The 26841-nt window shown below is 36.4% G+C and overlaps 1 protein-coding gene across 1 annotated transcript in view; it reads right to left on the bottom strand.

Moving 5' to 3' along the window:
• Positions 1-18957, bottom strand: part of znrf3 (zinc and ring finger 3) — a 76080-nt gene extending 57123 nt beyond the window's left edge. The window contains exon 1 of the mRNA XM_026244814.1: positions 18412-18957. Coding sequence (XP_026100599.1) covers positions 18412-18633 — 222 coding nt within the window. The 5' untranslated portion in view covers positions 18634-18957. The remainder of the gene's footprint in view (positions 1-18411) is intronic.
• Between the last annotated feature and the right edge of the window lie 7884 nt (positions 18958-26841).

The following is a 26841-nucleotide window of genomic DNA, read 5'->3' on the forward strand; positions in this document are numbered from 1 at the left end:
AAATGTCACGTCACAGGAGCTGCTGTCAATAAATTATCTGCAAAATGATCTGGCCCGTCTGTAGGACCACCACCGTTTTCCTTGAGCATACTTCAATGAGCATGCACGCAAATAGATGAACAAACACACACACACACACACACACACACACAATGCTGTTCCTGTATAAACTTTACAAAACACAGAGTCAACTCTGTTCCACCTGTTGTGTACTTTAGGAACACCCAATGGATTAACTGAATCTGATAAAAACCCCACACTCAAGTTACTTCAGTCTGTTTGAAACATTCATCATATTCAAGTATGTGATCTGTGCTTTGTGTGTGTGCAAATATGTGCAGACAAAATGAGAGACAGCGATAAAAACAACACAGGTAGATTTCTTATTTCTAATTTTTGACTTATATTATAAAATGAAAACCTCCAAAAAATTTGACTTCAAGAATTTATTCTTTACCCGACTTGTCCAACGAACACCTCCACCTTTATTTGTGCAGGGGTGGATTTCGCTGCAGGCCTTTGATTACATCACAAGCCATTTGTGGTGCAGCTTTATCAGTCAGGCATTGCTCAGCCAGCTCTTTGAAGAGCCCGCTGGGGGCCTTTGATCTGAGCGTGCTCAGTGGCCTCCCAGCCCGGCCGATCCTATCAGCTCAGGCGGCACATTTGTGCTCAACCCAGAACCAGATTCCAAAGCCACCTCTCTCTCTCAGGTCTGACTGGTTATGTGTAATGAGGTAAAAGGAGAGGGAAGGGCCTCCACGCAGGCAGTAAATCCAGAGAAAACCTCTGCATGCGTTTGAAAAATACCACATAAATAGACAAGGTGTTGAAAGTCATCTCAACTCAACATGGAACTGCCCGAAGGAAGCCCAACTAAATGTTTTTTTTTTCTTTCCTGGTGTTAATAACATACCACATTAAAGCTACAGACTGTCTGTTTTAATATGTATAGGAAAATAAATATTATAATAATGACAACTAGAAAAATATAGCTGCAAGCAGCAATTACGGGGCCAAGCACTCCAACGGCAAATGTAGGAGCTAAGCATGGCACGGAGCATCACACCAAATGCATTAATGAGCAATAACAGCAATTTTAGGATTATTGTAATTAAAATGGCTAAAAAAATCATAAATACCACCTCTAGTAGCATGATTACTTGGCTTATCAAATTTGACCAATAGGTGGCACTGTTATAAAATCAATTTGGTGTACTCTGTGTGACTTTTCAATGACACACACAAAGTTTGGTGTTAATATGCCAAAGCATTCCAGAGATGCAGCCTAAAGTGTCATTTTTTCATTGTGCCTCAACTTCGTCGCTTTGGTATGCGAAAACGGTTTTGTCTATCGACACAAAATCCATAACTTTGAGTCAGCATAGTCAGAAGATCATTTGATTCGAATTTGGTGAAAATCGGACATACGGTTGATGAGGAGTTCGAAAAAGTATGTTTTCAACATAAATCAAAATGGCGGACCGGAAGTTCAGCTTACTATGGTATATTTGGTATCTATGTTATCGGCATAAGCCAGGGAATATTTTGAGCCCAGTTTCATTCAAATAGGCTAATGCAATAAAAAGTTATTAGCATTTTAAAAAGTGTAATTACTCATGGTTAATGAATGGTTTATTACTCTTGACCAATAGGTGGCGCTGTTACCAAATTTATGTGGCATGGTCAGTGTGAGGTGGCGATGACACATACAAAATTTGGTGCAAATATGTCAAAGTGTTGCAGAGATACAGCCTCAAATGCATTTTGGCACCCTTCCAGCAAATTCGTTGATGCGCTAAATGAGAACCGTTTCGTATATCAACACGAAATCCATAACTTTTTGCCAGCATGGTCTGAAGATGATTCACGTCAAATTTGGTGAAAATTGGACTAACGGTCTAGGAGGAGTTTGAAAAAGTAGGTTTTCAACATTAAGCAAAATGGCGGACAGGAAGTAAGGCCAATTTTCACATAATTGGTATCAATGCTCTCGGCATGACCCACAGAATATAGCGAGATCATTTTAATTTTAATAGTCTAATTTATTCAAAAGTTATTAGCATTTATGTGATATTTCATTATAACTATTGGCCACAAGGTGGCGCTGCCACCAAACTTTTTGAGTACCTTCAGGGCATGGAGCCGAATATTTTTGTAATTATTTGCGAAACGATACGATGCTGCGTTCAAAAAATACAGCATTTTAAAACATAATTCAAAATGGCCGACGCTTAAAATGGCCGACACAGGAAAATTGGATATCATTCGACTCGCCATGACTCACTGAATCTAAAGAGACCAGTTGTGTGATTTTTTGCCAAACCAATCAGAAGTTATAAGCCAAAATATGCATTTTTCATATCTCCTGACCACTAGGTGGCGCTGTGTTGAAACACTGCAGGTAGTCTCAGGTCATGCTTATTATAACACACACCAAGTTTGGTCTCAATATGCCAAACCGTTGCTGAGATATAGCCTCACGTGTATTTTTGCGTGCTTTTCATCATATTTTTTCACGTGTCATTCGAGAACGGTTGGAGGAATCAACTTGAATTCCATAACTTTTAGCCAACATGGTCTGAAGATGATCTGAGCCAATTTTCGTGAAAATCGGACAAACCGTCTAGGACGAGTTCGAAAAAGTATGTTTTTCGAACAATCGAAAATAGCGGAAAAACTAAACCTTGCGATTTTTGAATTTTGGGGTTCATTCGACTTGGCATGAGCCAAGGATTCAGAGGAAAAAAGAATTTCCATTTTCTGGCTTACGGTTCAAAAGTTATTAGCATACAAACATTGAAAGTTTGGACAAGTGGTGGCGCTAGAGAGTAGGAGTTAGAGACTTCAAATTAGCTATAGTTAATGTTGGGACTGTCCTCTATCAGTGTGCCAAATTATACAACTTTCCCGCAATCGGTTCTATGGGCTGCCATAGACTTGCGGCGGAAGAAGAAGAAGAAGAAATATAGCTGCAAGCAGCAATTACGGGGCCAAGCACTCCAACGGCAAATGTAGGAGCTAAGCATGGCATGAAGCATCACACCAAATACATTAATGAGCAATAACAGTAATTTTGGAATTATTGTAATTGAAATGGCAAAAAAAAAAATCATAATACCACCTCTAGTAGCATGATTACTTGGCTTATAAAGTTTGACCAATAGGTGGCACTGTTATGAAATCAATTTGGTGTACTCTGTTTGACTTTTCAATGACACACACAAAGTTTGGTGTTAATATGCCACAGCATTCCAGAGATGCAGCCTCAAGTGTCATTTTGTCATTGTGTTTCAACTTCGTCGCTTTGGTATGCGAAAACGGTTTTGTCTATCGACACAAAATCCATAACTTTGTGTCAACATAGTCTGAAGATCATCTGATTCGAATTTGGTGAAAATTGGACATACGGTTCATGAGGAGTTCGAAAAAGTAGGTTTTCCACATAAATCAAAATGGTGGACCGGAACTTCAGTAAACACTGGCATATTTGGTATCTATGTTATCGGCATAAGCCAGGGAATATTTTGAGCCCAGTTTCGTTGCAATAGGCTAATGGACTAAAAAGTTATTAGCATTTTAAAAAGTGTAATTACTCATGGTTAATGAATGGTTTATTACTCTTGACCAATAGGTGGCGCTGTTACCAAATTTATGTGGCATGGTCAGTGTGAGGTGGCAATGACACATACAAAGTTTGGTGCAAATATGTCAAAGTGTTGCAGAGATACAGCCTCAAATGCATTTTGGCACCCTTCCAGCAAATTCGTTGATGCGCTAAATGAGAACCGTTACGTATATCGACACAAAATCCATAACTTTTTGCCAGCATGGTCTGAAGATGATTCACGTCAAATTTGGTGAAAATTGGGCTAACGGTCTAGGAGGAGTTCGAAAAAGTAGGTTTTCAACATTAAGCAAAATGGCGGACAGGAAGTAAGGCCAATTTTCACATTATTGGTATCAATACTCTCGGCATGACCCACAGAATATAGCGAGACCATTTTAATTTTAATAGACTAATTTATTCAAAAGTTATTAGCGTTTATGTGATATTTCATTATAACTATTGGCCACAAGGTGGCGCTGCCACCAAACTTTTTGAGTACCTTCAGGGCATGGAGCCGAATATTTTTGTAATTATTTGCGAAACGATACGATGCTGCGTTCAAAAAATACAGCATTTTGAAACATAATTCAAAATGGCCGACGCCTAAAATGGCCGACACAGGAAAATTGGATATCATTCGACTCGACATGACTCACTGAATCTAAAGAGACCAGTTGTGTGATTTTTGGCCAAACCATTCAGTAGTTATAAGCCAAAATATGCATTTTTCATATCTCCTGACCACTAGGTGGCGCTGTGTCGAAACACAGCAGGTAGTCTCAGTTCATGCTTGTTATAACACACGCCAAGTTTGGTCTCAATATGACAAACCGTTGCCGGGATATAGCCTCACGTGCATGTTTGCGTGCTTTTCGTCAAATTTGTTTACGTGTCATTCGACAACAGTTGGACGAATCAACTTGAATTCCATAACTTTTTGCCAGCATGGTCTGAAGATGATCTGAGCCAATTTTCGTGGCAATCGGACTAACCGTCTAGGACGAGTTCGAAAAAGTAGGTTTTTCGAATAATTGAAAATAGCGAAAAAACTAAACCTTGCGATTTTTGAATTTTAGGGTTCATTCGACTTGGCCTGAGCCAAGGATTCAGAGGAAAAAAGAATTTCCATTTTCTGGCTTACGGTTCAAAAGTTATTAGCATACAAACATTGAAAGTTTGGACAAGTGGTGGCGCTAGAGAGTAGGAGTTAGAGGCTTCAAATTTGCTATAGTTAATGTTGGGACTGTCCTCTATCAGTGTGCCAAATTATACAACTTTCCCGCAAACGGTTCTATGGGCTGCCATAGACTTGCGGCGGAAGAAGAAGAAGAATAATAATAAATATAGCTGCAAGCAGCAATTACGGGGCCAAGCACTCCAACGGCAAATGTAGGAGCTAAGCATGGCATGAAGCATCACACCAAATACATTAATGAGCAATAACAGTAATTTTGGAATTATTGTAATTGAAATGGCAAAAAAAAAATCATAATACCACCTCTAGTAGCATGATTACTTCGCTTATAAAGTTTGACCAATAGGTGGCACTGTTATGAAATCAATTTGGTGTACTCTGTTTGACTTTTCAATGACACACACAAAGTTTGATGTTAATATGCCACAGCATTCCAGAGATGCAGCGTCAAGTGTCATTTTGTCATTGTGTTTCAACTTCGTCGCTTTGGTATGCGAAAACGGTTTTGTCTATCGACACAAAATCCATAACTTTGTGTCAACATAGTCTGAAGATCATCTGATTCGAATTTGGTGAAAATTGGACATACGGTTCATGAGGAGTTCGAAAAAGTAGGTTTTCCACATAAATCAAAATGGTGGACCGGAACTTCAGTAAACACTGGCATATTTGGTATCTATGTTATCGGCATAAGCCAGGGAATATTTTGAGCCCAGTTTCTTTGCAATAGGCTAATGGACTAAAAAGTTATTAGCATTTTAAAAAGTGTAATTACTCATGGTTAATGAATGGTTTATTACTCTTGACCAATAGGTGGCGCTGTTACCAAATTTATGTGGCATGGTCAGTGTGAGGTGGCGATGACACATACAAAGTTTGGTGCAAATATGTCAAAGTGTTGCAGAGATACAGCCTCAAATGCATTTTGGCACCCTTCCAGCAAATTTGTTGATGCGCTAAATGAGAACCGTTACGTATATCGACACAAAATCCATAACTTTTTGCCAGCATGGTCTGAAGATGATTCACATCAAATTTGGTGAAAATTGGGCTAACGGTCTAGGAGGAGTTCGAAAAAGTAGGTTTTCAACATTAAGCAAAATGGCGGACAGGAAGTAAGGCCAATTTTCACATTATTGGTATCAATACTCTCGGCATGACCCACAGAATATAGCGAGACCATTTTAATTTTAATAGACTAATTTATTCAAAAGTTATTAGCGTTTATGTGATATTTCATTATAACTATTGGCCACAAGGTGGCGCTGCCACCAAACTTTTTGAGTACCTTCAGGGCATGGAGCCGAATATTTTTGTAATTATTTGCGAAACGATACGATGCTGCGTTCAAAAAATACAGCATTTTGAAACATAATTCAAAATGGCCGACGCCTAAAATGGCCGACACAGGAAAATTGGATATCATTCGACTCGACATGACTCACTGAATCTAAAGAGACCAGTTGTGTGATTTTTGGCCAAACCATTCAGTAGTTATAAGCCAAAATATGCATTTTTCATATCTCCTGACCACTAGGTGGCGCTGTGTCGAAACACAGCAGGTAGTCTCAGTTCATGCTTGTTATAACACACGCCAAGTTTGGTCTCAATATGACAAACCGTTGCCGGGATATAGCCTCACGTGCATGTTTGCGTGCTTTTCGTCAAATTTGTTTACGTGTCATTCGACAACAGTTGGAAGAATCAACTTGAATTCCATAACTTTTTGCCAGCATGGTCTGAAGATGATCTGAGCCAATTTTCGTGGCAATCGGACTAACCGTCTAGGACGAGTTCGAAAAAGTAGGTTTTTCGAATAATTGAAAATAGCGAAAAAACTAAACCTTGCGAATTTTAGGGTTCATTCGACTTGGCCTGAGCCAAGGATTCAGAGGAAAAAAGAATTTCCATTTTCTGGCTTACGGTTCAAAAGTTATTAGCATACAAACATTGAAAGTTTGGACAAGTGGTGGCGCTAGAGAGTAGGAGTTAGAGGCTTCAAATTTGCTATAGTTAATGTTGGGACTGTCCTCTATCAGTGTGCCAAATTATACAACTTTCCCGCAAACGGTTCTATGGGCTGCCATAGACTTGCGGCGGAAGAAGAAGAAGAAGAAGAAGAATAATAATAACGCCAACGAAAACAATAGGTGCCTACGCACCTTCGGTGCTTGGCCCCTAAATATAGCTGCAAGCAGCAATTACGGGGCCAAGCACTCCAACGGCAAATGTAGGAGCTAAGCATGGCATGTAGCATCACACCAAATGCATTAATAAGCAATAACAGCAATTTTAGGATGATTGTAATTGAAATGGCTAAAAAAATCAAAAATACAACCTCTAGTAGCATGATTTACTGGCTTATCAAAATTGACCAATAGGTGGTGCTGTTATCAAGTCAATTTGGTGTACTCTGTGTGACTTTTCAATGACACAAACAAAGTTTGGTGTCAATATGCCAAAGCATTGCAGAGATACAGCCTCAAGTGTCATTTTGGCATTGTGCCTCAAATTCGTCGCTGTGGTATGCGAAAACGGTTTTGTCTATCGATACAAAATCCATAACATTTTGTCAGTACAGTCTACAGATCATCTGAGTCAATTTTGGTGAAAATCGGACTAACGGTTGATGAGGAGTTCGAAAAAGTAGGTTTTCAACATAAATCAAAATGGCGGACAGGAAGTTCGGCTTACTCTGGCATATATGGTATCTATGTTGTCGGCATAAGCCAGGGAATATTTTGAGGCCAGTTTCATTACAATAGGCTAATGCATTAAAAAGTTACTAGCATTTTTATAAGTGTAATTATTCATAGTTAATGAATGGTTCATTACTCTTGACCAATAGGTGGCGCTGTTACCAAATTTATGTGGCATGGTCAGTGTCAGGTGGCGATGACACATACAAAGTTTGGTGCAAAAATGTCAAAGCGTTGCAGAGATACAGCCTCAAATGCATTTTGGCACCCTTCCAGCAAATTCGTTGATGCGCTAAATCAGAACCGTTTTGTATATCGACACGAAATCCATAACTTTTTGCCAGCATGGTCTGAAGATGATTCACGTCAAATTTGGTGAAAATCGGACTAACGGTCTAGGAGGAGTTCGAAAAAGTAGGTTTTCAACATTAATCAAAATGGCGGACAGGAAGTATGGCCAATTTTGGCATAATTGGTATCTATGTTCTCGGCATGACCCAAAGAATACGGGGAGACCATTTGCATTTCAATTGTCTAATTTACTCAAAAGTTATTAGCATTTTTGTGATAATTCATTATAACTCTTGACCACAAGGTGGCGCTGCCACCAAGCTTTTTGAGTACATTCAGGGCATGGAGCCGAATATTTTTGTAATTATTTGCGAAACGATATGATGCTGCGTTGAAAAAATACAGCATTTTAAAACATAATTCAAAATGGCCGACGCCTAAAATGGCTGACACGGGAAATTTGCATATCATACGACTCGACATGACTCACTGAATCTAAAGAGACCAGTTGTGTGATTTTTGGCCAAACCATTCAGAAGATATAAGCCAAAATATGCATTTTTCATATCTCCTGACCACTAGGTGGCGCTGTGTCGAAACACTGCAGGTAGTCTCAGGTCATGCTTATTATAACACACACCAAGTTTGGTCTCAATATGCCAAACCGTTGCTGAGATATAGCCTCAAGTGCATTTTTGCGTGCTTTTCGTCAAATTTGTTTACGTGTCATTCGACAATGGTTGGACGAATCAACTTGAATTCCATAACTTTTTGCCAGCATGGTCTGAAGATGATCTGAGCCAATTTTCGTGGCAATCGGACTAACCGTCTAGCACGAGTTCGAAAAAGTAGGTTTTTCGAAAAATTGAAAATAGCGAAAAAACTAAACCTTGCGATTTTTGAATTTTGGGGTTCATTCGACTTGGCATGAGCCAAGGATTCAGAGGAAAAAAGAATTTCCATTTTCTGGCTTACGGTTCAAAAGTTATTAGCATACAAACATTGAAAGTTTGGACAAGTGGTGGCGCTAGAGAGTAGGAGTTAGAGACTTCAAATTAGCTATAGTTAATGTTGGGACTGTCCTCTATCAGTGTGCCAAATTATACAACTTTCCCGCAATCGGTTCTATGGGCTGCCATAGACTTGCGGCGGAAGAAGAAGAAGAAGAAGAAGAAGAAGAAGCAGAATAATAATAACGCCAACGATTACAATAGGTGCCTACGCACCTTCGGTGCTTGGCCCCTAATAACGCCAACGAAAACAATAGGTGCCTACGCACCTTCGGTGCTTGGCCCCTAATAATAACGCCAACGAAAACAATAGGTGCCTACGCACCTTCGGTGCTTGGCCCCTAAAAAACTAAAATGTATTTATTAATTGCATTTATTTTTTTATTGTTATAACACTACTATAGCTATATCATAATATTCTAAATATAAAGATTTGTCATATTTTAAATAATTGTTTTAAATCAAGACAATGTGTAACGATCTAAATAGAAAAAAAAATTAAATTTTTATTTAGAATATAAATATTTGTATAATATCATGCTTAAATGAAAAGCTAATCTTTTTACTAATTAAAAATAATACAATAAGTTTTTATTTTAACGATATTTTAATGTCTGAAACTGAAAATAATATAAAATGTCATATTTTATAAACAAAACAGTGAAAATACAATACATAATACTTATATTATATAAATAATATACATTTAATATGAAATATTTAAAATGCCATATTTAAAATGAAAAGTTTTTTTTAATTCAAATCATATAGAAAAACAAAAAAAAAATTACAATATTTTTATAATGTTTATAATAAGTATATCATGTTTATAATATATATTCAGAATATTTAAAACTCTAATTTTAAATATTTATAAACAAAACAGTGAAAATACAATACATAATACTTATATTACATAAATTATATAAATAATATACATTTAATATGAAATATTTAAAATGCCATATTTAAAATGAAAAGTTTTTTTAATTCAAATCATATAGAAAAACAAAAAAAAAATTACAATATTTTTATAATGTTTATAATAAGTATATCATGTTTATAATATATATTCAGAATATTTAAAACTCTAATTTTAAATATTTATAAACAAAACAGTGAAAATACAATACATAATACTTATATTACATAAATTATATAAATAATATACATTTAATATGAAATATTTAAAATGCCATATTTAAAATGAAAAGTTTTTTTAATTTAAATTATATAGAAAAACAAAACAAAAATTACAATATTTTATAATGTTTATAATAAGTATATCATGTTTATGATATATATTCAGAATATTTAAAACTCTAATTTTAAATATTTATAAACAAAACGGGCAAAACAGGCCAGTCTACCATTATGTGAACCTGAGAAAAGCATATCCAGAGCAAGCAAAGTGGCAAATGTAGGTCTCTCACCTAAGAAACATTCCTTAGGGGTTATTTTGGACAAGTAGAGATAAATCTCCTTTATAAAGTACAGACCAGTTAAGAACATTAAACAAAGAGACATCTCTGCCGCTTGGACCAGACAGCCTAATCTTTCAAAGCTGGAAGCCACTATACCAAAGGGACAGTGAATATCTCATTAAAAGGGAGCCAGGAGACACTATAAGGGACATTGTGAGGCACTGTAGTCTATTTTGGAAGCCACAGAGGATCAACGCCTTGGATGAGAGGTGCGTGTTCATTCGTCTATGACAAAATGAACACCTGGTGACCATGGAAAACAACAGGGGAGCAATTAAACAGAAGCCATGTGGAGTGAACAAAGGAGAAAACGAAAATGATGATCCATCACGGAGAGACGAGGTCTTTCTTAATATAACAGACACAGATAAGGGCCTTCATGAGGTTTCAAGCAGAACTCCCAAAACCCGTTGGGTTTTTCTTTAGATTCTCAGCATATGTTAGTGAAATATGTACAAAACTAAGAAATTAGCATTCGACAAAGAAATAAGGATATGATGATCCGTACTGAAAGTGGTGAAAACAAATAAGTGTTTGGTGTAATATTCCTGCGGAAATCGTTCATCTTATGTAATTCTCTGCTGGGGTGTATTACAGTATACTTTGAACCCAGTGTTCTTGAACTCAAGAAGAAGGTAGCATAAATGATAAGCAAAGATTTAGGCTTAAAATTCAAGGATTTCATGACTTGGTAAGTGTCCGTGAAGCTTGGTTTTTGTTGCAGTTACTTGTTTGTTTGAATAGAATGCAACATAGGAATAGTCTTAAGACAACGGTTTCAACCTGAACCTAACGGTGAGATCGATCAAATAGCAATTAGCAACACATATGGCAATAAGGATAACAACTTTTCTAAATGTGCTATACATCAATAAAAGACACAACTGTAAGTTATAGAGAGTATATAGAGATCAACATAAAGAGAGAAACTGAGATATAAATACTGTTGGTTCATGAGGCCAATGGCATTCCTGCTATCGCCCAATGACTGCCAACTGGAAACCAAAAAACACACAAAAAAAGATTTTGGTATCAAATTGTACAATACTGAATAAAAGTATAGGGTCTGTAAGTTTGGGGGGGGCATACCTACTCGTAGAAAAAAAAGGGTAAAAAAAAGGGTATTTGCTCAAATAAAATCAAGATAAAAAAACAATATTATGCAGTTAGTTTAACATATACTACAGAATCAACAATGTTCACATTCACAGCCTTATTCCTTCATTCATTGTTAATACGTCTTGCAACTATCCAGGAACAAAACAATAAATTACACATTACTCATGTTAAAAACTTACACCACTAATCCAAAATATGACTTAAAATATGCAAATTAAGACTTGATTTGACTATTTTCCATCATGACCGAGACTTGACTTGAAATCTTGAATGAAAGCTTAAATCAAGTCAAGTCTTAGTCATAATGGAAAACATTTGAATCCAGTTTTAAGTTACAGGGTTTAAGTCATATTGTGGATTGATGAAGTCTGAAATTGAAATCTGACCCTCAACACATGACTCGAGACTTGATGTCGAAGACTTGACAATAACTTGAACCCTTTTCTAAGACCCCTAGTCTTCATACTGAATGAGTGAGTCCCTGGAGAGTGAAGAGGAAAAGGAAACATATGAGCAAAACCTTCAAGTCTATGCTAACTGGTTAAGCAGAAGGGCAAAATCAGAGAAAGACAAAAGAAGAGAAGAATGCGAGTTCCATACAGAGTCAGAACATGACAGAGTGTCTAATGGCGTGACAGACGGCGATAAGTACAAGGAGACGATAGACAGAGAGACAGTTAGACACTGAATGAGGGAAAGACCAAAAACCAGAGATTGAAAAAAAAACAATGGGTCTGCTTTTTGGACTTCAGCCATTCGTCAGCACATTCCTGAACGAAAACAAAGCATGCCTGAGCCTCTGTGTGTGCCCAGAGCATTGTCATTTCATAACCCGCTGCTTTTGGAGAAGGAGAGTCTAAATGAAGTGAATATAAGCACATCAGCCATACGACTGTCAATAAAAGCTTATTTCTTGGACTCCAGTGTGTCCTCCAAAAAGCCCCACACTTCAACGCTCAAAGTTTCTCAAGGTGTAACCATAGCAACTGGAATGATGAGCTGTGATAAGCTAATCAATCTGCGTTGTCAGTCACCATCAGGACCGCACTTGCCTCTCAAGTGAACATCCAGTGCCTGTGAATGAGCTTTGATGGGCAAATCAATAAGGGGTTCAAGGGGAGAACAGAGCGAACGCTTGTGCCTTTGCAGGAAGCAAGAACAGTAAAGTCTCTTCAAGGAAAACACACACACAAAAAAAAAAAAATACATACGCAGACCTTTCTTTTGTGTGGCGAGTAATATAGAGCCAGTGGCCTGAATGTTCTATTCCTTTCTGCCCAAACTATTTGCCCCTTAAGGAAACAAACAAAATATCCTTTTTTTCAAGTGCATCAGAGTGAGGCAGACAGTGGTAAAAGAAGAAAGAAGTAGACAAAAACAGTTTAATCTTTTCTACTCCGGCAGAGGGAGAAAAAAAATAAAAAAGAACCAGCTTCAAATTACTTTGGCAAGGCTATGAAAGGCCGACGGGTTAGCGGTTTGAGTAGATAGGTCTTAAAATACAGCTGCCGCCACAAAACCAATAAATGGAAAAGTAGTCGTGCAGCACTTTTAACCTTTTAAACCCTCGGTTGTTGAATATTGCTACTGTTGCTGTGGACAGGGAGGGGCCAGTGTTTTTTGGGTACCCACTGTCTCGTGGAGGGCCGTTCTGGACTCCCATGGTTTCAGTCTGTGGGAAAAGCATGCAAACTCTTTAGGCCAAACCAAACTCTCATTATGGTCCTAATTTAAGCGCACAACTACAGCGAGCTTTGAGGAAAGACACTGTATCTATCACGCCACAAATCGTGGGCTGACTTTAACACATTTTGTAAGATAAAAAAAACAAAGTCCCAAATTGCAGTTTACGCATCTAGGAATGATTCCAGAACTCAAATTCAAGACCTCAAGTCCCCTCATGGTCTATTAAATGAATAGTAGTAGTAGGTGTTATTCAATGAATATCTGACCATTAAGTGGGCTCTTAAAGGGTAGTTAATCCAAAAAGAAACATTTTAACATCATTTGCTCACTCTGATGTCATTCCAAACCTGTATGCGTGTCTCATCAATCAATGCTATTTTGAAGAACGTTGGGGTCCAAATCGACACCAGTGATATTCAAAATCACTGTGTTTTTGTCCCACAGAAGTCCGTCAGTCATACAGGTTTGAGACAACATGAGTAAACAATGACTCAATTGCCTTTTTTGTGGGTGAACCATCTCATTAACCTCAGTGAACACGAAGCTGAACGAGACTCATACCGGTCAGATTTATGAACAAGTCATTCAAACCGGTTTTGTAAAATTCCTTCATGAATCGAACATCACTACTCACGCCAACTCGTGAAGATGCAACGAAGTACTACAGCGGATGTGAAGATTTCAGTGATTGGCAACAAATGTCAAATGACTTCAAAAATTTTATATAATAAACATACAATCGTATGAACCAAATGAAATGACATTTTTATAGTTTCAAAGATTCATTTTCCATTTAAATCCATGTACATTGGAAAAGAGTGGCTAGAGTAGCTCTTCAGAAATTCTATATATGTGTTACACAGTCATATGGATTAGAAACCGAATAACAATGAATAAATGATCTTAGAATTGCCATTTACGTGTGATCCATGTCTCTGAGAGAAACAGAAAAACTCACTGGCACTCTAATTCTAATAATAGTAATTATTATTATTGACATTATTATTATAAATTGTGTTTATGCATGAAAAGTGATGAGTGGATCAGAACCAATCACCCATCTCTCTGTTCTCAGGACCTTAAGGGGAGGAAGTTGACTGTGGATTGAAGCTATTACTATCATACAGTCACTTTCATGGTTCAGCATCATGCCCCTCCCTTGATTTCCCCTGGAATCCTAAAAATTGAAATCAAATGTGCTAAGCATTTGAAAGCATTGCAGTACAACAACAAAAAGCAAGACACCACAGAACACAAAAAGCAAAGGCTCACATCCCAACCAAAAACAAACACTGTGCAATAAGCAAGTCATTTTCCAATTCCAATGCATTTCTATTCCACTCCCACAGTTACCAGCCGCAATAGACAGGTGAGAACATGGTTAAAGGAAGAAGCACCATCTTACTTTCCCACATCCAGTCCTTAATGAGAACAGTGTCTAAAAGCACCAGACTGAAGCGCTAGCTCTTCTGCAGGAGGTGATAAGGAGAGTCATCCATCAAGGTATTTTAGGTCAGTCATGTGTAGATATGACACTGCAGTTCTGCCTGAGAGAATGTGGAGATGGCATCATTCTAATGTTGCCATGACAGCATGTCATCACCTGCACTGCCAGCGTTCACACAGACCATTTCATTTCACTTCTGTTTATATACGGGACTTTCAGCAGTAACGGTCATGAACTACACACAATCACACTTTTATAATGGTAGATGAGTGATAACAATAAACTAGTTTGATATCATACAGAGAACAGTTGGTGTGAGCGTAATCATCATTCTTCTTGAAAAATTTATGAGAGGTGCAACTTATGACAATCACAAACAGTTATATATTACAACTAATTCACTAAGTAATTTGTGACACAAAAGTTTAAGCCACATAAAATAAGTCTCAAGTCAAATAGTACTCATAACATTTGTTAATAATGTTATGCTATACTAATTTTACAAAATACTTTGTAATTTTATACTAATATATTACACCTATGATCAAAATTTTGGGGTCGTTAAGATTTTAATGCATTACAGTAAAAATTTAATATTGTGAAATATAATTTCAATTAAAAATAACTGCTTATGATTTATAATATATTATACATTTATTCTTGCTCTGGCAAAGCTGAATTTTCAACAACCATTACTCCAGTCTAGAGTGTCACATGACCATGCACAAAAATTTATAAAACATTAAAAAAAGCCCCCCCCCCCCAAAAAAAAAAAATCAGTTATTTTTAACCTGCTGTAAAGTTGTAATTAACAAAGTAAAAATCTAGGTATTAAAAAATAAAAATAATCTACGGTAAGTTTCCTAAAGGACAACACTATCAAAACATTCAGCGGACTGTTATTGTTTGAATCTCCAATGTTGCACATATAATGATCCAGGCCTAAACTTTGACACAACCTGCAATCACAAGATAATGCATTTTACAAAAACAATATATCAGCCAATAAAAATGTAGAAAGCCAGGCAACAGTATATTGGACTTATGATTACCACCGATGCAAAAATCATTGCAATCCAAACATGCAGCAGTATTTCAGGTTAAATATTGCTAACTTTCAGTCTTTAAAAAAAGAAATTTGTAAAGCCAAAACACTCCAAGCACTTCAACTGCGATAAGCATTTTAAAAAACCAAGAGCTAGTTAGTCTCTACTGGAGAAAAGGCCACGGAACTAACAGTAGGAACGAAACACTATATTCAAAACACAATTAGCAAGGCCTTTCCAAGAATTAGACTACAACTTCAGTATGTAAGAATTATTTAAAAAGACAATGATTTCCATGCTATGAGAAGACAAAATTGAGGCATTTGAGGTTCTAGCCAAGAGGAACATTGGTATTGTGTATTAGCCAAGAAAAGTCACTTTGGTTCCTGCCCCATAAGGTAGAGCATGTAGCAAATTGAGTTAATTTGTTTGCTTTGGCCCTGATGGCACTCCAGGCTCTCCTTTTCACCGACAAGGATGTACCAGAGCTAGTTTTCTGAAAGTGCTTGCTATTTCACTACATCCTACAGAATGAACCCTCCCAATTAACTTCACTGGATTCTCAACGGCCAACAACAAAGCTTCTTTATGATGAAACCGTCATTACACCAATCCTAGAGGTTCAAACACAAATCATGACCTAAAATGGAAACTGCAAACAGCATCTTTGGTTTGCCGGAAAACGTTTACCAGGTTTAAAAGCAATTTGGACAAACAGGACCAAGAAAAGGATTGTACAAGAACGCAGAACAAGAATTACACAACGCTTTTGTCAAACCAATTACTTGACAAATATCTTCATATGGTTCTTCAAACAGCTTCACAGCAAAACTCTCACATCTCAACACCATTCAAAGACATGGAATAATGACATTGCCGAGAAGGCAATTGTGAAAGATACATTGCAAAGCAGTTGAGAAAAGGAGAGAGAACAAACAGTGACGCAAAAGATCTAAAACATTGTGCATATACAATTATTACAATGAACACGCTCCCAACAGGAACTCTAACTTGGCCTTTGCGACAAAAGCTAAACGACGTCTGAAACTATGGCAAACCTCAAAGTCTTCTAAACGTAAAGCTGAGGTCCGTCATCTCAGCAGGGTTTAAAGATAGAGCCAAATGGATGTATGGCCAGTCTAAATATCTAAACCGCTAAATCTCTCATTTCAACCCACTACAGAGAGAGCAATCTCCTCTGCCATCACTGAAAAATGATGATAACCACTTGCCATTTTGAAGAATGTGATACTCACTAATCCTATACATGGGAACCTTCTAACATTACCAAGTACACAACTGTAAACACATACTAGCGAATGATGTGGGATGGACACAGCAGACCTGGATGTAAAAAAGCCTGTACTTTTCATTTTTCTACACAAAAACCACAGGGAGGAATGTATAAGAAAAGCACAGCAATAGTAGAAGCTTTGGAAAGATGGATGCTTACACAGCTATACTTTTGGGTTATGTTTCACTCAGAATACATTTTTGCATTCATCAGAAAGCATTTATGAGCATTTGCATGCATGCATCAGGCATTCACTTTGATCTGCATCATTGCATCCCTTCAGCATGCTCTTTCACAGTGCTGACATTACAGACACGGTCACCATCACTTCCCACAGTGCACTTCAGCCAACAGTGTTAACTCTAAGCAAGTGTTTAAAGGACAGATTATTCTTCTTGGCATGGCATTCAGTAACGTCTCGCTCTTTGATGCATGCTCTCTGTTTTTAAAAGAGGAGGGAAAGGAATTACAAACTTTCAACAAATCATGAAAATGGGCGCTCTTTTGTGTTCGCAAGAAGAAGAATAAATCACACATTGGTGTGATGGTTCATAAACAATTGATCAAATTGCACAAGTCCCTGTGGAGGTACTATTTAACCAGAGAGGGAATGTGGATCACATTATAGAGAATATTTATCAAAGCCTTCAATTAACCGTAAACAAAGGATACTTATAAAGACAGGTCTCATGGATATATTTAAACCATACCAATAGAAATATTATTAATATTATTATTTAAGAGCAACCTCAGGTCATCTTGAAGGACTTTTCGAGGCATGCACTGATTTCCACAGGATTCTCAAACCTCATTAAGGTTTCCTTGATATGTTTAGCACCACTAGAATAATTATATTTCCTATGGAAATTAAAGTTACAGGAGAGTCCTGGATAATTCTGACCTCTCCAGTAATGTGATTGCTTTTTTTTTTTTTATACATTTTAAAAGGCGCACAAGCATGTTTTAAAAATGATCATAAGCGGAAGAAAAAAAATGTTCGTGACTTTTTAAACTTTTATTAATTCCCATGAATTTTTCCAGGCCTAGAAATCCAGCATTTGTAATTCTTTGACCTTTCCAGATTTTCATTGATGGGAGAATCCCGTTACTACTAGGCAACGCTGACACATGGCATTATAACGCTGCAAAAGATCTAGGAAATGCAGTTATTAAAATTGATAACCTCTGACATATGTCATCTGCGCTACAAAGTTTACGCTGCGTTTGTTTCTGCGCGTTTCTAGTTTGTTTCTGCAGGAACAGCACCATTCACACAAGTTATGCATCAAAGTAACTTTTCTGCATGTACGTTTGCATGTTTTGCGAGACAAGAGGCCATTTTGCGACCGCATAGTTCGCTGGGCATGTACCATCATCCTCACGTAGTGAAGTGCAAACCCACACCCCTTGAATAGAAAGAGTAAAACAAAGTTGCGGAGAGCCAACACACCGCACAGAAATGAAGTTGTTAGACACGCGGTTAGAGCGTAAAATCCCCATGCAAGTGCACAGACAGAGACGGAAACATACTTGCACGATATCGCCTTCTGCGCTGATAGTGGCTCCGGCTCTGGAGAAGCGCCCTTGCAGACCTGTCGTGTAAGTGGTATAATCACCATTTGGGCTCGACTCAAAAAGCACAACTTCCACAAAGGCAGTATCCTTGGCTAGGACGCTTCCAAAGACCCAAAACAACACCAAGACCACCGAATAAGCACCACGACCGAACCCAGTCCTCGGTAAAATCATCATCTTGCCGGTTGGATCAGCGCCGATCGGAACATAATTTCCAAGGGTCTTCAAGAAAGTGTTGATTCAGAATCAAATTTGAGAGGCGAGAGCGTCCTCCCACAAATACAAACAACAACAGAAATGGACAAAACAAACCGCGATGGATGGTACGATGTGAGAATAGCGATCTTTAAAAATAAAAGTTTGTCCTTGAAAAGAATGTCGTGGCTTATTTCACCATTGCTGCCCGGACTATCGCATTGCTCGCGTATGCCTCGCTGGCTGCTGTTGCTCGCGCTCTCTGTACAAAGCGGATCTCCTTTGATCTGGGAACACGTGATTCCTTAATTTTTTTTTCCACAAAGGGTTAACCCCACCCACCGATCTTCCTGACCCTCTCCATTCTGGTGGTTAGGATTTTGATTCATCTAAATGAATCGATACTTTTGAATCACTTCGTTTAAACGATTCACTTAGTGACTCTTTCTGTAGGATATCATTCTGCCCATACTGTGTAGACTTTATAAAAACAGGTTCTGCCGAAGCAATTATGCCTTCTTCTTCTTCTTCTTCTTCTTTTTAAATCAGGTTATCTTTTTTATTATTATGCTGTATTTAAATTTGTGTTTCTACAAATCTAGAGGGGACTCCAAGGATATTTAAAGATAAGCCTTTAAGATTAGCAGAAATTTATTTTTCTCCACTTGTCAACTGCCGGGCATAACTTTTTTGTCAAGATATTGAAAAACAAAATAGACTAAATTATGTGTTTCAGTAAAGTCCTTACCCCATTATAAGCTACGTGTGTATGGTCATTTTTACATAGGCTATAATTCTTCTTGTGAACGTGGAACTTCAGCCAACTATAACCTGAGTTGCATCAAAGTGAAACCGAAGGAGTCGTTCATTTAAAAGACTCGTTCAAAGCAACCGATTCGTGAAGGTCCGTTCCATTTCTCTTCCCTGCAACTCTCCGCAATGAATCGTTAAGGAGGAGCGACACTTTTTGGATAATTCCAACGCAGAACTGTGCATGTGTATTAATAATTTTGAAGTTAATTTTAGAGATTGTCATTTCATTTATATTATAGTCACAAAAGCGTTTAATTACTTTTGATGAAAGATTGGTAAAACATTTCCCACGTGTCATTGCAGACTAAGATAAACTTTATGTGGACTACCTTAAGGACAACATTTATCTTCTCAAAATTGTTTAGCTTTCACTAAAGTGAATTTTACTCGGTTTTTATAGGCTTTTGGTTCACTTTCCCCACTTTATATTTTGTTTGTCAAGTATTCACACCTGTTTTTCCGAAAGAGTCTATTTCAATAGGCTATATTTGATTATGTAGGCTAGGCCTAATAGTTGTTTTAAATCACGTTTAAAGTCTTCGTAATACAACAGAAAGGTTAATCTGTCAAATAGGTATTTATAATATAATATATTATATATATGAACATAAAATATGAAATAACTAAGAACTAAGATCTCTGGGAAACACATAAGACAACAATGTCAGTATCAACAATAAATGAAGTTTAAGGTCTCTTTTTTCTGTGCAGGACTTTTTGATTAGCAAAATTACCTCTTACATTAAAACAAGTTAAAGGCTGTGATTCACGAGGAATGAGACCAACTTAAAGACCCTTTGCATTCAGTTTTATAGTGCCTCAGTACTTCAAAAATAAAATAACCTTTGAAGTATTCAAAGATTTGACCTGGGACTGAGAGCAAAAGTGCACTCGTTTGTAATCACTTTAGACTGGATCCATTTCATATAAGGAAGCACAAGTTTACATTAAAAGTCTGTTTATTTTCCAGAGCATGCCTTGGTTAAGTGCACATTTGTTGGCAAGATGACCATTTAACAAGGAAAAAAGTAAATAAATTAAATGCTGGAATTTGCTTTTGCAAATAATGTAGATGTACTCATGGATAAGGCTCTTTATGCTTTTAAATAACCTGGGCAAACTTGAGATGTCATATCTTTAATATGGCCTGGGGAGTATAGTAAAAAGTTGCATTTTATTCAGGCATAAAATAAAGGACCAAAGACATTATATCAGTGTGCAGCGGGGTTTTATTAGAGTTAACTAAAACTAAAAGTCATGTGAAGTCACCTTTATTTGTATAGCATTTTATACAGTACTGGTTGTGATAAAGCAGCATTACAGTGTCAAACAGGAAAATAGTTTGTCAATAATGAAAGACAGGCATAACACTAAAGCAATAAAACATTTTTGTGTTACTTGAGATAAAATAAATGGTAAGGTTTCATTTTTTTTTTTTTTTTTTACATAAGTTAACATGAACTTTCAATGAAAAATACTTCAAAAGCAATTATTAATCTTAGTTCATGTTAATTTAAACATTTACTAATGCAAAAATCAAAATTTGTGTCTATTAATATTATTTAATGGAATGTGAACAACAACAACAACAAAAAACAGTTGTCTTTTTAGTAACGATGTTAACTAATGGGATCATACTAGTCTTACCAAATAAACTTTGTTTAGTCTACCAAACTTATAAATTATGTATATTTATTCTACATTTGATCATAATTTTTGTGTTGTGATGTCAACGTTTGACTTTATTGAATAGTTCTGTGTTTGCTCGACCAGTGTAAACACATTATTCAGACAATCAAAGACTATAAATTCACATTTGCATGCAATAATCTCCCAAGATATTCAAAAAGCGAGTGGCTTAAGAGTCTTTGAAGACACTCGCTTTATGAAAACCAACTGCACAGCTCCTCGAGGTCAGGAATGTATCAGGAAGAAACAACGGATCCCAAAATGGCCAACATATGTTCTGATTCAACACAGGAAAACCCGAAAGAGCTTGCAGAATGCTAAAAAGACTGGTTTGCCTACAGCACGACAATTATTTACAGATCAGCTCTCAGCTGATGATGTCATCGAAGCTGTACGCAAATGATCTCAAGGATGAGGAGGAGAATGGCTCTCCATCTGTTTCCAGAGAAGACCCTCAGCTGTAATCTATAAAACTACCACAGGATGAGGGAAAAAATGGTCTCCTTTTCACTCTCGGTTCTTCCAAGCTTCATAGATTGCATGCATAGTCACTTGATAACCAAAATAAACATTGCATCATTTTAGTCAAATGTAACACGTGTCTATGGCACAATAATTTAATAAATCAGTTGTTGTTATTGCAGATAGAATTGAATTGAACAGAAGATTTAGAGATTGTAGAGTAGGTGGCGGGTTGTTTGTGGTGAGAAACAACAGACACAGGCACAAAGTTAAGTTTGAACTTGGAATGTAATTGTTCTTTTTGATATAAAGTGGAAATAATAAACAAAATAAAAGATAGAAAATTACAATGCAATACAAACAGTATATCAATAAAGATCAACTATGAAAACTTCCCTTGCATTCTTGCTGAATAAAATTATACATGCATCACAGGAGAATTCTTATTTTATTTTTATTATTAGCTGTGGAAATGACAGAAGTGATATGAGTCATTTTTTTGATATACATGCATTAATTCCAGTTTTTTATTATGGATTTTCATTGTCAAACTATCTACATCAAATGAATTTGAAAGGTAGCAAGCATTAAAAAAAAAAAAAGGTTCAGACAGGACAAACGCTTCCATGACAAAGATATGTTAAAGTTATAATAAAATCCAACAGCTGACACATATTAGTACCTAAGCTAAGCTTCAGCCCTCGAATGTTAGAGGTTACGAATTTCAAAAAACATTTGACCTAGAAGGAAACTGAAATGCTGTTCATAAACAATTACAAATGGAGAAATGTTGTAATAGTTTATGATTCATGGTGTAGATGCACCATATGAACCAGAAACAATTACAGCATTTCTCCATTCGTAATTGTTTTGTTTCGTGTGTGCAAGAAAAAGAAAGAGAAAAGATGAAAAGTGCAAACAGCCTTCAGTTAAATCAGTTCAACTCTGCCCTCTGGTGGTGTGTTTGCAAAACAAAATGTATCTGAAAACTAATGCCATCTGTGAGTGAGGTTTTGCTATACACTCTCTCTTGTGTATGTGTGTGTGTGTGTGTGTGTGTGTGTGTGCGTGTTGTGAGGCATATACTTTAAAACAATACATTTGCCTTAGAAACTGTTAATCGATCAGCTCAAATGGATTTTAGACTTAAAATCAACCTTTTTATTTGTATTGTCCTAATATGATTTAAATGCCTTTAAACAAGGCTAATTAGATTTGGTCTATTATGAATTAAAGTAAGCATAGGCCTACTTGTGTGTTGCGAAACATACAATATCGTCCGGCTGGAACATCCTCTCAGAGTCGATGGGAGAAAACATTTCCATCTGTGGGTGTCCAGGGGCCTCTTAATTGCTTTATGTAATAATACACTCCAGTGTTGTGAGTTACAGATGCAAAAGTAGGGCCTCCTCATCATCTCTTTTCTTCATTAGAGGATAACGTCAGCAGGGCCCCATCAAAGAAACGATTCACCGTGGGGACATCTGATTTACGAGCATGGTTCCCAGAGCATTGTGAAGATCGCACACATGCTAAATGGCTTCTCTGGTATTTATAGTAACCTAACTGGCATTGTGCTGGAGAGAAGGATGAGAACATGTTGGAAGGGAGATTGTGTGTGTGTGTGTGTGTTTGTGTGTGTGTGCTGAGAATCACTTTGCTTTGATCTCTGGCTCCTCCTCTCAGATAAAACTCTCACAGGACAAGAGCTTTGAACAGAAGTCACATAGTTCTTCAGTAATACGGCACCACACAATTATGTTTAAATATGTTATAATGAATGTATAAACACTGTGTTTATTATTATTGGACTTTGTCCAAGTTACATGAATAACAGTAATCCAGGGGGTAAAACCCTCTGCTATTTTACTATCCTTAAGATACTATTATAGTTCTAGTAATTTGTTTTTGTTTTTTTTATATTTTTCATTTTAGTTACAGGTTTAGTAATTGTGGTGGGGTTTTATCAGTTTTTTTTTATTGGTTTTAGTACATCCAGTTATTATCATTAAGCCTTTGCTTCAAACTGAAATGACTAACAAGAGAGGGAAGCTTCAAATATTGTATTATTATAAAGGGGCCAACAACTTTATGAATTACATAAAGCTTAAATAATATCATCAGAAAGTTGATAATTTGTAACTAAGTTAAGCGAACAAATCTTGAAATCTGTTATTTCATCGTTTACAGAGTAAAGAGGGCGAGAGAGAGAGAGAGAGATCAGTGAAAAGAAACAGGCTGCTCTGTGTTTTTAGAGACAACATAGATTAAACCACATTAGCAGCATGTCAGGAAATGACTTCAGACCATATGGCTGACATGATTGTGGTTCCTGCTTCTTTTAATTTATACTTCCACATCTCTCACCTACACACAAACTGCCACCTTCATCTTCTCTATTCCTTTTTAACATAGCAAATGGAAACTAAGCTTGTTACCACATGATGTCTTGGCAAGTGCGTCCATGAATTGCTCATATTTTAATTTGAACCTCATTGTTTTAACAACCCTGACCAGTCTCTCCAGAGAATAACACACTATAAAATGCCACACTCTTCTCTTTGAAGCCTCTCCAGATGCTTTGTCATCATTAGAACCTTTTTTGGACCCTTGTTGTAGGCTACAAAATAAAATATTTATGTTCAAAGGCTGTTTATGTCTGTCTTTTTTTATTTCACATTGTATTTGGACACTAACTAATACTACTAATGTATGTCTAGCACTGAGATTATATTTGATTAAATAAATAAATGAATAAAATAAAATAAATAATTAGTATTTGCTGATATATATATGATATATGTATATATTTATTTATATATATATATATATATATATATATATATATATATATATATATATATATATATATATATATATATATATATATATATTGATGACTGTATTATTATTATTTTTTTCACCAAAAGTAGGAAGGTAGGTATTTATATAATTTTTTTTTCTCACAAATAGACATGAAATATGCGCTTCTTCTATTCTCCACCAGATGGCATTAGTGTGTTGCCTTTCTCGTCTACGTCATCCATTTAGAAAACCAAATCTCACCCAGTCTTTGATACTAATGTTTAGAAACTTTACTACTCTCACTGTTTCTCCATATCCATTATGATGAACCATTATCAACCGTTATGCTTCATTTTTCTTTTTTATCTCATTGTTTGATTGTGTGGACTGACCGATGAAAAGTGCAAGGTAATGAGGTCACGTGTCGCACAGTATGCAGTAAGCAGGACACAGGTATTCCATTTCAAAGATAGCTTTAGGAAACGAGCAACAACAATTACTAGGGAGTTTAGGCCTAAATTTTATATAATTATCATGTCGATAATTGATGGAAACAGACAAAAAACCATCTTAAACCATTGATTTTACAGGCGGAGCTAAAATGGCACATAAGTCATAATTTATGAGATAAAAAGTTAATTATGACATAAAAGGTCCTAGTTAGAACAACATTTTCAACATTTAGGTCATAATATTATATTATGTAAAGTAAATTTATAATTGTATTTTATTTTTTTGTCTCTGAAGGAACTTGAAATTGTGACATAAAAAGACATATGACAAAAAAAATAATGTCAACATTACAGTTGTATATTGTTACGTCATTGTTTTATCTTTTAACCCCATAATAATGATTTGTTTTCTTATATGGGGTAAATGGGCATGCATACAGAAAATACATGTACACAAAGTATGAGTTTTTTTTCTCTCTCCCCATTTTGGGTGAACTATTCCTTTAAGAAGTTTCCAGGCTAATAATCTTATCACGTGTTGAGCTCAGGACTGTGTAATTGCACAGTATTTGAACTGTTTCTTCCATTCAAAAGATATGCTAAAAATAGTAAAAATATAGAGTTGTATAACAGCATGCAGTTATGAATCGTGCCATGGTGATACAGTTACCTCTGAATATGTGATCTGTTATTTTCCACCAGGAGGTGCTTCAGAGAAAAACAAAACCCTTAACCTGTTGACTGTGAAGCTTCAGTGAATCAGATTGAACAAACACTTCAATGTCTGCAAAGGCAACACCAGTTAATGAACAGAAGAGCACAAACACGAGGCAGTTTAGTGCATGACACAAACCAAGCTAAACTCACAAATGACCCTCAAAAGAAATGCATATTCAAAGTACAGACGTAGAACATAACCATGGTGACACTGTGCATAGCCAACTCAGTATTTCCATTCATCTTGGATGATTCAGTACAGCCGGAAGCGGATTAGTTTCCAAATGTATGTACATTATTTTGGAGATGTGGACATACTTCACTGCACATTCACATCCCCCTTTCAGCAAAAGACTCCTGCGAGGCCTGTGGGTGAAAGTGAGAGTTGTTGTTTGGGGTCGTGTAGTTGTTGTTGTTGTTTTTACAGGCAGACGGAGTGGAGGGGAGAGCAAAGGAGGGGGCGCAATGGCTTAACAACAAAGACCCCGCACTGTCAGCTATTCCACAAACAAAGCACAGCTTATCCTGCTAACAATAGTCTGCCAGAGACACCACGACAATTACGCCACACTCACAATAAGCAAGATCCCACTAATGAAATTTACGATAATTTACACAACAAATTGTTTTGGATCAAGGCGCACCTTCATTCATGACAATAAAAATAAATTATTGGATTTTGAAGCCCATGTATGTAATCCAACGCAATTGTTTACTTTCTATCTATATATTTTTATTTATTTTCATTTATACACTGATTTTGTGGATTTAGTCAAAGTTAACTTGGAAATCATTGATTGTGTAGATATATTACTTCTAAAAATATATATGGTTTCAAATGGTTTCATGCCTCACTGAATTCTATAGCATGAAAAATTAATAATAACAATAATACTATTGAAGCCAGAGGGACCAAAAACATTCAACATTCTTGAAAATATCTATTGTGTTTCACGGCCGAAAAAAAATGCATGCAGATTTGGAATGACATGAGGGTAAATTATGAAAGATTTTTTTTTTATTTCTGGGTTGGCCCTTACAGTAGCAGACAATATCCTATGCAGTTTGCTTGTACTATTTTGTACTTGTCATAAAAAAAATATATTAGTGAATTTGCAAGTTAACTAATAATATAGATTTAATAGCTATATTTTACAGATTTATTTCTTCTTTATTTATTATCAAACACAGTTTACCACTCTTCAAAGAAAAAAGAAAAAACGCTTCAGAGATTAATCTATTTCCAGTATTT

The sequence above is a fragment of the Carassius auratus genome, chromosome 5, assembly GCF_003368295.1.
Source record: "Carassius auratus strain Wakin chromosome 5, ASM336829v1, whole genome shotgun sequence".
NCBI lineage: Eukaryota > Metazoa > Chordata > Actinopteri > Cypriniformes > Cyprinidae > Carassius > Carassius auratus.